Source organism: Mandrillus leucophaeus, unplaced genomic scaffold, assembly GCF_000951045.1.
Source record: "Mandrillus leucophaeus isolate KB7577 unplaced genomic scaffold, Mleu.le_1.0 Scaffold1285, whole genome shotgun sequence".
Taxonomy (NCBI): domain Eukaryota; kingdom Metazoa; phylum Chordata; class Mammalia; order Primates; family Cercopithecidae; genus Mandrillus; species Mandrillus leucophaeus.
In genome coordinates this window covers 301,717-312,926 of record NW_012101238.1, presented here as the reverse complement: position 1 = coordinate 312,926, position 11,210 = coordinate 301,717, and the positions used below count along the sequence as shown (strand labels likewise).

At 47.8% G+C, this 11,210-nt stretch overlaps 2 protein-coding genes across 2 annotated transcripts in view; one reads left to right on the top strand and one right to left on the bottom strand.

The window, feature by feature from the left end:
* Positions 1 to 3,721, top strand: NXT1 (nuclear transport factor 2-like export factor 1). Its single transcript, XM_011972314.1, has 2 exons — positions 1 to 12; positions 2,932 to 3,721. The coding sequence occupies exon 2, from the start codon at positions 2,993 to 2,995 to the stop codon at positions 3,413 to 3,415; it is 423 nt and encodes a 140-aa protein (XP_011827704.1). The 5' UTR covers positions 1 to 12; positions 2,932 to 2,992; the 3' UTR covers positions 3,416 to 3,721.
* Positions 3,722 to 5,546: 1,825 nt separating this feature from the next.
* LOC105533785 overlaps positions 5,547 to 11,210 on the bottom strand; it is a 7,328-nt gene continuing 1,664 nt past the window's right edge. Inside the window, exons 2-6 of the mRNA XM_011972315.1 lie at positions 11,116 to 11,206; positions 10,823 to 11,033; positions 6,892 to 7,184; positions 6,003 to 6,092; positions 5,547 to 5,922 (exon numbers count right to left, since the gene is read on the bottom strand). Coding sequence (XP_011827705.1) covers positions 5,741 to 5,922; positions 6,003 to 6,092; positions 6,892 to 7,184; positions 10,823 to 11,033; positions 11,116 to 11,206 — 867 coding nt within the window. The 3' untranslated portion in view covers positions 5,547 to 5,740. The remainder of the gene's footprint in view (positions 5,923 to 6,002; positions 6,093 to 6,891; positions 7,185 to 10,822; positions 11,034 to 11,115; positions 11,207 to 11,210) is intronic.

Below are 11,210 nucleotides of genomic sequence, written 5' to 3'. Positions count from 1 at the left end.
GTCGCCGCGCAGGTAGGTTGCAGTCCCCCCGGCGGTCTGACCCCGGAGACAGCCTCTCGTGCATACCCCACGCCCTCCTCCATTGTCGGGAATAAGACACGGCTGTACCTTTGTCCACGTGGTAGAGTTGCCTCTCTACTGTGCAAAACGCGTGGCAGCGAATTCTCTTCAATGAGGAGAGGCGCGTCCCCTCGCAGAGCAGCTCTCGGGTCTGAGGAGGGCAGGGCAGGGCGTGCGTCTGTCTAGGTTTGAATTAAAGGCGACTCGCAGGAAATAAGACCATGCCACTGTGGCAGCTTCTCCCGTCCAGCTCCGGACACTCGACGGTGCTGGCCGTGGGAGGAGGCGGCGATCTTCACAGCCTCTTACTCCAGTCCTCAAGGTCTGGTTCTTTTTCTGATTTGACGCAGCGGGGCTGACAGCCCCATAGGTAACTGAGAACCAAAAGTGGAGATGGTCCTTCTATGGAGTGTGGGGGCGTGGCCAATTGTTAGATTGTGTTTGGAAGGACAGCCAGGGGCGGGGAAGAGGGGCGTTTCTGAGATGATGGGGGGACTGGTGCCATGGAGGGAAGACGAGTGAGGTGGAGATCGGGAATTCCAGCCAAAGAGAAATGGGGTCCCTGGGAGAAAATTCCCACTCCGGCAGTCCTGGAGTTGTCCTCATGGAGACTTGCTTACGCGAGTAAAAGGACAGCATCGTCTTGACAAAATTTCAGCCCTCAGTCTAGTCTTGTAAATGATAGATCAGGAATGCTCTTAACCGTCATTACCTTGATCCAGCCCTAGGTTTCCCTTTTCTCATTTGTAAAATTGTTATAGTAATACCTTTTTCATTCATTTGTGGTGACATTTAAATGAGGTAATATATGTGAAGCTCTTAGCAAACACAGCGCTTCTTCTTCGTGGGTTCCGCGTTGGGTGGATTCAACCAACCTCAAATCAAAAATACTCTTCAGAAAAAGAAAAATGCCTTTGTACTGAACATGTAGAGGCTTTTTTTTCTTGTCATTATTTCCTAAACTATACAGTATAACAACTATTTACATCCCTTCTACATTGTATTAGGTGTTATAAGTTACCTACAGGTGATTAAGGTATATAGGAGGATGCTGCGCATACGTTGTATCAAACAGTACACCGTTCTATCAGGGACTTGAGCATCAGCAGGTGTTGGTATCCTCGGGGGTCCTGAATCCAGTTCCTCACAGATACCGAGGGACCGCTGTACTTAGTTCAGAGTACAGTTGAGGCTTCACTTTGAGGTCTGTGGAGGGCGTGGAAAGACCCAGGTCTGAAATTGGCTCTTAACTGCTCATTTTTAGGACAGCTTCCCTCCCAGCCAGCCCTTTACCAGAGGCAATGCACCACCTTTGCAGCCGTTATAAGAACCTGGCTCTTTCCAGCCCTATGTGGAATGTTTTATCGATTTCATAAGCTAATCATTTAAAAAAAGGTCTTTTTTTGAAATGAAAAAAAAAATCACTATTTAAGTTTGTAAGTATAAACTATTTTAGTAATGTCCTCTATTTTAGTAATCCAGTATTTTAGTAATGTCCTCTATTTTAAGTGAAATATTTTAATTATGGAGAAAATAACATAACAGTTGTACCTGTACCCTGAAAAAAGTAAATGTCAATTTTTTTTATGCTTTTGTACTTTTTTATCGGGGGGACAGTGTGACATTTCAGCTATAGTACACATTCTGTGCCCACACACCCAAGAACTTTGAAATTTAACATGTCTTTCTGTGGAGGCACTGTGGCTCCACAGGACTTATGTGGTGGATATTAGTACCTATGTAAGCTGGGTGTCCTCCCTTCTAATCCCCACTCACCCAAGAGGTTTGCTGCTTCCAGCTTACCATGGGGATTATGGCTGCCATTTTGGTTCTGTCCTCATGTCATTTGTGTTTCTACCCTCTTAAGAAACCTGCCTTCTCTGCCCTCCTGGTTCCTCTTGAGTGAGCTCATGATAGACTTTCCCAGACTCAGCAGCTGACGAGCATTTCGTTGGTTTGGTTGGCCTTTATTGAGCCAGTGACCACTCTTCCCTTCTAAATGGTCCACTGTCTTTACCAAGGGGCAGTCATGTCTGTTGCAAGCATTCAGGAAAGAGTGGCCTTCCATAGTCAAATGTACTCTATTTTATAAAGTGTGATTTAAAAAATTAATGGTCCAGTCAGCCCTCCTCATCCTCTGGGAATTGATTCCAGCAGTCCCCCTACCCCTGCAACAGACCAAATCTGCTGATGCTCCAAGTCCTTGATATAAAATGGCGTTAAGGCCGGGCACGGTGGCTCATGACTGTAATTCCAGCACTTTGGGAGGCCGAGGCGGGCAGATCACCTGAGGTCAGGAATTTGAGACCAGACTGGCCAACATAGCGAAACCCTATCTTTACTAAAAATACAAAAATTAGCCAAGCGTGGCGGTGGGCACCTGTAGTCCCAGCTACTTGGGAGGCTGAGGCAAGAGAATCCCTTGAACCTGGGAGGTGGGGGATTGCAGTGAGCCGAGATCACGCCACTGCACTCCAGCCTGGGTGACAGAGTGAGACTCAGTCTCAAAAACAAAAACAAAATGGCATAGCACAGTCAGCCCAATATATTTGCAGGTTTCGCCCTGAGGTTGTTTGAATCTGTGGATGCAAAACCCTCAGATATGGAGTGCTGACTATAACTAAATGTTTTTAACTAAACACAATGTATACTGTCTCAGTTTGCCACAGTGGTAATCCCATCTTAACAATGAGCAAACTGAGGCTTAGTAAAAATTAGACATTTAGGTGTTGGGTACTATTTGAGCCTACAGTCATTGTTCTGCAGTCTGTAACTATTTTGCCAGTAGTAGAAAAGGAGGAATGTTCCATTGTCAGGGCAGAATGAACTTTGGCATTCACATGGGTTCTCTTCAACCTTACTTCCCTGCAGCTCCTGATTCCCCAAGGCAGAGGAAATACCCTGGTGGAGCCCTTCTTCCATAGAACCAGAAATGGCATCTGTGGACTTCAAGACCTACGTGGATCAGGCCTGCAGAGCTGCTGAGGAGTTTGTCAACGTCTACTACACCACCATGGATAAGCGGCGGCGTTTGCTCTCCCGCCTGTACATGGGCACAGCCACCCTGGTCTGGAATGGCAATGCTGTTTCAGGACAAGAATCCTTGAGTGAGTTTTTTGAAATGCTGCCTTCCAGCGAGTTCCAAATCAGTGTGGTAGACTGCCAGCCTGTACATGATGAAGCCACACCGAGCCAGACCACAGTCCTTGTTGTGATCTGTGGATCAGTGAAGTTTGAGGGGAACAAACAACGGGACTTCAACCAGAACTTCATCCTGACCGCCCAGGCCTCACCCAGCAACACAGTGTGGAAGATCGCAAGTGACTGCTTCCGCTTTCAGGATTGGGCCAGCTAGTGGGGGTGGCAGAGGTCTCTGCTTCATTCAGCCCTAGCTCTGTAGAGAAATGCAAACCTCAACTCTCAAGGATATGAGGAACACAAGTTCATTTCTGTTGTTGCGGAGACACTGCAGACTCCACTGTGCTGAGGTTGAACTCTTTTTTTGTTGCTCAAGTTCTAGGAGTCCCTTTCCTGAATATATACTTGTTTGTGATAGTTTCCTTTTCAAAGTAGTAAACTTTTCTATTTTTCTACTTGCCCAGTAGAGACTCTGATTCTGGAAATTCTGACAAATAATTTAATAATACACATGTTGCTTCTTTCCCCCCGTCTGATGTGTTTGACCAGGTTTTGAGGGAGGAGGAGGGCTAAAGGCAGAAAGCATAATAGGAAGCACCTGCACAGGGGTGAGGATCAGGGCTTAGTACCTACCCCAGGCACCGGTATGCACACAGTTGACCCACCTGGAACTGTGATTCACAACCCCATGCACACTAGAATCCCTTGGGACACTGAAAATTACCTGTGCCAAGGCCATACTGCAGACCCAACCATGCTTGAGTCTGTGTGTGTGGTGGTGGATAGGGGTTTTTTTTTGTTTTTTGTTTGTTTGTTTGTTTTTGAGACAGGGTCTTGCTCTGTCACCCAGATTGCAGTGCAGTGGCATAATCTTGGCTCACTGCAACCTCCATCTCCTGGGTTCAAATAATTATTGTGCCTCAGCCTCCTGCGTAGCTGGGATTGCAGGCACATGCCACCACACTGGTTAATTGTTTGCCTGAACCTTTGAGGGTAGGGCTGGGCATGGGCAGTTTTTAAAAGCACTCTAGTTGTCTTTTAGGATACATCACCTTAGGATGTAGCAGAATCACCTAACAGATGACTGGGCCCTATCTTAGCACCTTAGCTGAGAATTGATGAGAACAGATGAAATACTAGAGTTAGCTAATAATTGCTTTTAAATGAAGCCACTATATTAAACTCATTCATAAAGAGAAAGTGAATCAGTATTGATTCTGAGAGGAAGAAGCACTGAAACTGTGATGGAGGACATCAGAACTAGAAGCTGCTTTTACTGATCCTAAAGGCCAAACCCAATTGCATTTCTCCAATGTAAAGAATAGAAAACCCTGTAGAAGTTGGACCAATAGATGATGTGCCTGCCATGCTGCAGCTTCCCCAGTTGTCTTTGGTAAGAGTGTGCTAGGTTTGGGATAGGGTAGTCAAGATATTGGAATGGGAAATTTTGAGAAGGGTAAGAATTCTGATGAGCACAGTGACATGGGTAGCTGTTTCCTCTTGACACCCCTTCCCTTCTGTATGATCTGAAGGCCAGTGTTTTGAGAGACAAGGGACCCATCTTAAATACTTGACTTTCTCATTCACTTTGTAGCTAGGCCTGACGTGATTAAGTTCTGGCCAATGTAATACAAGGACTGAACTTGTGGGAATTTTCCTTCAACAGACCCTTCTTTCTTCCCCCCTCTATCCTGCTGCCTGGAAAGGTTATGCTGGCCTGACCACAGGCTCTGGCTCAGTCTTGGCCAAGAGAACAGCACAGCTATACCCTAGAGGTAGGATAGTGCTAAGCTAAAAGGAGCCTAGGTCCCATGTGTAAACACCAAAATAGGCCCAGCTCACTCAACCTAAGACTTATTTTTAAATGAGAAATAAATCCCATCTGAAGCCATTATCAGTTTGGGGTGTGTGACACTGACACACAGCAGTAATCCTAAGAGAGGAAAAGGATTTGAATGGGGCAGACTGTGTTCACTATTAGGGCCAGAGGACGCGGGTCGGCCCCAACTACTGCCCCTCAGGTCCGGGCCAGACCCCCAGTGGGCAGGGCGGATAGGGCACAGGGCACTGCGTCCCCACCCACACTAGCCTGGTTGCCGGCGAACTCTAAGGGCACAGCGGGAAGCTCCGCCCTTGCCATGCCCCCGCCACCCAGGAAGGCAAGACAGGTGTGCGTGGCACCCTTCTCCTTCGTTTCTGGGACACATCACCAACCGGCCGTGCAGCAGTTACAGGCAGATGGCCCGGCTCGTCCCTGTGGGTGGGGTTTCCCAACGGCGGAAAGTGCAAGCCCCTCCCCTTCTGTCCAGCGCGCTGCCGCTGCCTTAATTATAAGGCAGATGAAGGTGAAGAGTTTACTGGTTTTTATGTTTACAACTTTTTGTAAATTTTAAGTTATTCTAGAAAGTTTAAGAAATTAATTATGCTGAGGAGTGTAATCAGCACGCAGTGTGAGTTTGTTCTTATAGTGGCCAAGTCCACAAACCCTGTGGTGTGAACAGAAGGCGTTCTGCTTTCTGTGTTTCACCGGCTCTCCCTCGCTTCAACTTCCAGGTCCTGGAGTAGTGGTGACAGCAAGGTCTGTTGGTTTCTTTGATTTGGGTTTGATGAAAACCCACTCCAGTGGGGTACGGGGTGGGCAGGGAGAACAGGGGCTGGGGTGGGAGGGGCAGGAGTTGGGGCCTGGGGGCGGAGGAGATGAAGGGGAGAGTAGCTTGGAGATATCTGGAAGAAGAGACATTGGAAGGCCGGGGGAGCTGAAATAGACATTAAGTGAAGCTGAGGAGTCCTAGTGAACCCGTTACCTCTGATCCAGCTATGCCCAGAACACCAGGAAATCAAGAAACTTCTGAATGTGGTCTGCTGCAAGTTTGGAAGGTGCACACCTGTTGCTGCTGATTTGGACAATTTGGGGGAAGAGCAGATTTAGATGCTGCTTTGGTCGACCTTAAACACCAGCCCTGCCTCCCCTACCACCTTGCCAAATTAGGGCCCAGTCTCCTTTAAAGAGCAAACAGAAAACTGGAGAAAGTTACTTTGTCCTGTAGACAAAAGGCTGCGACTAGGTAAGAGGAGGGATCCATGATGCAAAACTTAAGACCAGCCTGGTCAAAAAGGCGAAACCCCATCTCTACTAAAAATAGAAAAATTAGCTGGGCGTGGTAGCGGGCGCCTGTAATCCCAGCTACTCGGGAAACTGAGGCAGGAGAATCGCTTGAACCCAGGAGGCGAAGGTTGCAGTCAACCAAGATCGCGCCACTGCATTCCAGTCTGGGCGACAGTGAGACTCCGTATCAAAAAACAAAAAATCTTACACATCACCAACGAGCCTTGTGAGAAATGGCTTAACGTTGTGACACCTTGCCCAATTTTAAAGCAGGTAAAGGCGTGTGTTAAAACTCAACTCTTGAATTGAACCCCAGCTGCTTAATTTGATGTTGGACTGTAATCTATTTTGCAGCGCTGTAGAGCCTTGGAATCTGCACATTAGGAAGAGTCACCACGAGGCGGTGGCGTTCTTTCTCGATCGGAGCCCACACGCCTCCTGGGGCTCCCTCTCCCAAGCCGGGCTCCTTGTGAGCGCGGCCGCCGCTCTTCTGAGGGCTGCTCTTCCCCTATGACAAGAACGCCACGCCCTAAGCAGCTCTCGGAACCCAGAGCGCCCATGGGCAGCTCTCGCCAGGACGTGCTGACCGAGGTAGGCTGCCCAGCAGAGTAGGGATGTTGAGGAAAGGACAGCAGCTCCGCAAAGGAGCTGGGTAAAACCACAGCCCAGACCCCGCTGGCCACCAGTGCGAAACCAAGACGCAGGGGTCGTGCTGGTTTGGCACTCAACCGCAGGTTCCAGTCTCCCGGATACGGCCGACGTCACTACACTGCGACCGCTCAGGACCCTTCGGAGGACGCTTTTGTCAGCTAGTAATCCAGCGGTGGCGCGCACCACGTGACTCCGGCGCCCTAGCCCCGCCCTCCGTCTCCAAGGAGCCCTGGAAGGAGCGATACCAGCAGCTCCAGAAGACGGGGAGAGGCGGGGCCGGACTACGGGACAGCCAATGGGCGGGGAGCGCCGCCCAGCCTGACCCACCGGCCGCGCCCTCACGAGCCTGTGAGCGTGCGCCCGCCGTGCAGGTGAGGGACAGCGAGGATGTCTAGTGGGTAGGGCGCCGGGGTTGCGCGTGCTTCCGCGTTCTTCCTAGCGCGGTTTAGAATTTGATACATTTCTTTCCAGTCTATTTCTATAGATTTGTTTTCAAACCAAATCAGGCCCTATGTAAAATAGTGTAGCCGTCTTTACTCATTGTAACATGGTGAGCATTTCCCCAAGCTATTACACATATTTTTAACCATATTTTTAAACGTTGTTTTAATGACCGGCATAATAATCCAGTGCTTGGATATATCAAATTATTGACCATCTCCTTATAGGTGAGATTGTTTCCAAAGTTTCACTAATAAAAGTGCACTGCAGTGAACGCCCTTACATAAAAGTTCACTCCCGTGTACTTTCCTCGTGCAGAGTTCTGCAGCATGAAACACTATATTTGTCAGTTTCATGTTTTATCAGTGGTTTATTATTGTTTTTATAGTATTCCATTGTCAGTGAAGTATGCCATTCACACTCTCAAGTGAATTGTCTATTCGTATTATTTTTAAAAAAAATAACAAACATAGAAAGGAGAGCTTTATTTCTTTAAAGGGTGATAACCTGCACGGTGGCCCTTCTGACAGGCTGGGAAGCATAGCCTCTGGCAGAAGCTCAAAAGGCAGGCACCTGGAGGGAAGGGGGCCTAAGACAGGCATTCAAGCTGAAGGGCTTAGCCAAGTACAGGTATGAACAGACCCCAGGAAGAACTATGAATATTCATGAAACGGATCCTGACCCATGCTTACTGGACAAACATGCATGTTACAGGTGACCTATGTTTACTTTGGGGTGGACTCTTAGCATTTACATGTATTCATGTATTACACTTAACCCTATATGTTGAAAGGTCTTTTCAGGACACTAATGCACTTGTGTGCAGCCTCTGTAAACCGCCAGAATCAGCCCCTGTTCGGTTGTTTCCCATCAGGAAAAAGTTACTGCAGTCAGCCTCTGGTCCAATCAAAGTAGTAATTATTTGTGGAAGTGGCATGGCGGGGGATGGGGGGCATCAGCATGTGGAGGTGGATGAGATGCACAGTGTTTGAATATTGCTTATCTAGAAGCCAGTGCTTGTTTGGCTGCTAGAGAATAAAAACCTTGTGGCAGTTAGGGCATAGTTTCTTCCTGAAGTGTAGAGGTGCGTGACAACCCTTGCCGGGCATGGCCCTTCATTGTTTATCATTTAGTATTGCCACAGAGTCCGTGAGTCTTATGACCTCTATATTAACCTTAATGCTAGGATGGGTGATGCACAGAAATGAGGACTGTCCAACCTCTTGTTCCATCATGGCCAGGAACTCGGTTTTTAAGGTTTCTCTGGGGTAAAAAAAACTGTTTTTAAGGTTTATTTTCTCCTTCTTGGCCAAGAAGGAGTCTGTTCAGTCAGCTGGGAGGCTTGGAATTTTATTTTTAGTTTACGATATACTTTGCTACTTTTGTGTTAGGCTGGTGTTTTTTACCTTATTCATTTCCAGAAGTTACTTTGAATAAGCTTGTTGTAATTTCTACCTTGGAACCTGATCTAGTTTATAAATTCCTGTAGCATTTCTAAAGATAATTTTAATATAAAATATATGATTATCATATGCTGTTTCTTTCTTTGGTTAGGCATTAAAGCTATTAAGACACTCAACTAAAGCAATCCTTTCAGCATTGAATGCTAGCTAATGTAATCAGAGATGAGTCTCGTTCTGTTGGCCAGGCTGGAGTGGAATGGCATGATCTAAGCTCACTGCAACCTCCATCTCCTGGGTTCAAGTGACTCTACTGCCTCAGCCTCCTGAGCATCTGGGATTACAAGTGCCTGCCACCACTCCCGGCTAATTTTGTTTTGTTTTTTTGAGACAGAGTTTCGCTCTGTTGCCCAGGCTGGAGTGCAGTGGCACAATCTCCTCTCACTGCAACCTCTACCTCCTGTGTTGAAGCGATTCTTCTGCCTCAGCCTCCTGAATAGCTGGGATTACAGGCATGTGCCACCTCACCTGGCTAATTTTTGTATTTTCAGTAGAGAAGGGGTTTCACCATGTTGGCCAGGCTGGTCTTGAACTTCTGACCTCAGGTGATCCGCCCACTTCGCCCTCCCAAAGTACTAGAATTACAGGTGTGCGCCACCATACTCGGCCTAATTTTTGTATTTTAGCAGAGACAGGGTTTCACCATGTTGGCCAGGCTGGTCTTTAACTCCTGACCTCAAGTGATCAGCCCACCTCAGCCTCCCAAAGTGCTGGGATTACAAGCGTGAGCCACCGTGCCTGGCCACCTTTTTGTAATGCAAAACAAAATCATAAAACATGATTCTGGGCCTGCTGGAGCCATGAGTGAAAACTGCATCCATTCCAATTTCTTCAAATCATGGAATGCAAATATAAAGAGAGTCGGCCTAAGAAAGATTTCTGTCACTCATTCATTCTTCAAATATTTATTGAGCACCTACTATGTGTGGGAACTTGGCTCCTGTTCAGGAAATATAATTAAAAGTACAATCTCCCAACCCTCTTCAGAAAGGTAGTGGAGAAAGAAAACACTTTTTAATTGAATAAGCATTAAACTAGAATGTGATACCCATCACAGGCAATCCACTAAGAGACTGCAAAGACAGAAACCCCACTCTTTTGTGCAGCCAAGCAATCCATTACACACGTTTTCAAGATAAACAATAACTAGTTCTCAAGGGAACTTGGCAGCACTTTTCATCACACACAGTTCATCTAACCTGATATTTGGGGTGATCCTCTGTGTTAGCCAATTGGCTTTATCTAGAGGAAAAAGAAACTTGTATCTTTATGAGATAATTTTGTAAGCTGGAGCAAAGGGCCCACTGAAGTTAGGCTCCTACTCTCCCATTAAAACTGGGAGATAGGGGCATTAGTTCCCTTGATACTTAAGGTCCTAGAGAAACATATATCTAGGTTAAAAAGCGGACACAAAGGCCTAGTCTTCAAAAGGATTTATATATTTCAAAGAGTGGAAAAAGTACATACACTAATTGCCAGTTTTCTAAAAGTAAATGTTCAAAGAAAAAGGGAGGGAAATCTCTTTTTTTCAACAGGAAGTAATACACCTCTTATTTTAAATTTGTACTTGTCTTGACAGTCCCCAAACATTACAAACTCAACCTATCGATAAGACAAGGCTGAGTTAACTGCGGGCCACAGCAAGGGACAGCATGACCTGGCAAAGCTTTAGCAATGGTTGGGAGCAAAAGGCAGTCAGTTTATGGAGAACTGGAAGTCTGACTTAAGGCAGGTGTTTCAAAGCGGGCTTTAGTTAGTATTGAGCAAGAATTGGTGGAAACAGCAAGATTTCGAGGAGTCAGCGAATCTTAGGGCATTAATTGTGCTTTCGCCAGAAGAGTGGATGGGTCTCTGAGGAATTCTGTAGTGAAAGGGAACTCCTGGAAAAATAAAGCCCTGCAATAAAGACCTCAGGGTGCAGTCCCGGCTCCTGGCGCGCCGGGTCCCCCAGCAGGGGCGGGGGCACCGCGGAAAAAGCACCCCAGAGGAGAGCGCCGCGCCCCGCCTGGCGCCTGTTCTCCAGCGACCGTAGAGGCATCTGCGCGCGGCTGCACCCTCAGTAGCCACGGCGAGTGCCAGCTCCAAGCCCGGCTTTACGCGAGGTCCCTCGCGTGGCCACGGTGCCCTGCGGGTGCGCTCGGCCTCGGGGACCTGAGCAGCTCTTAGTAGGAAGCGAACTGCAGGGCACACCCTGACCGCAGGCTGCTCGGACAAGGAAGCGGCCAGAAGCCAGGAACTGACGCGAAAGTGACCACGCACCTCGGACGCTCACGTGACCTTTCGCGACTGGCTCCGCCCCGCTGTGGCGTGCCGCAGGGCAGACGTCGGTGTCTCCTGCGCAGGCGCAGGCCTTG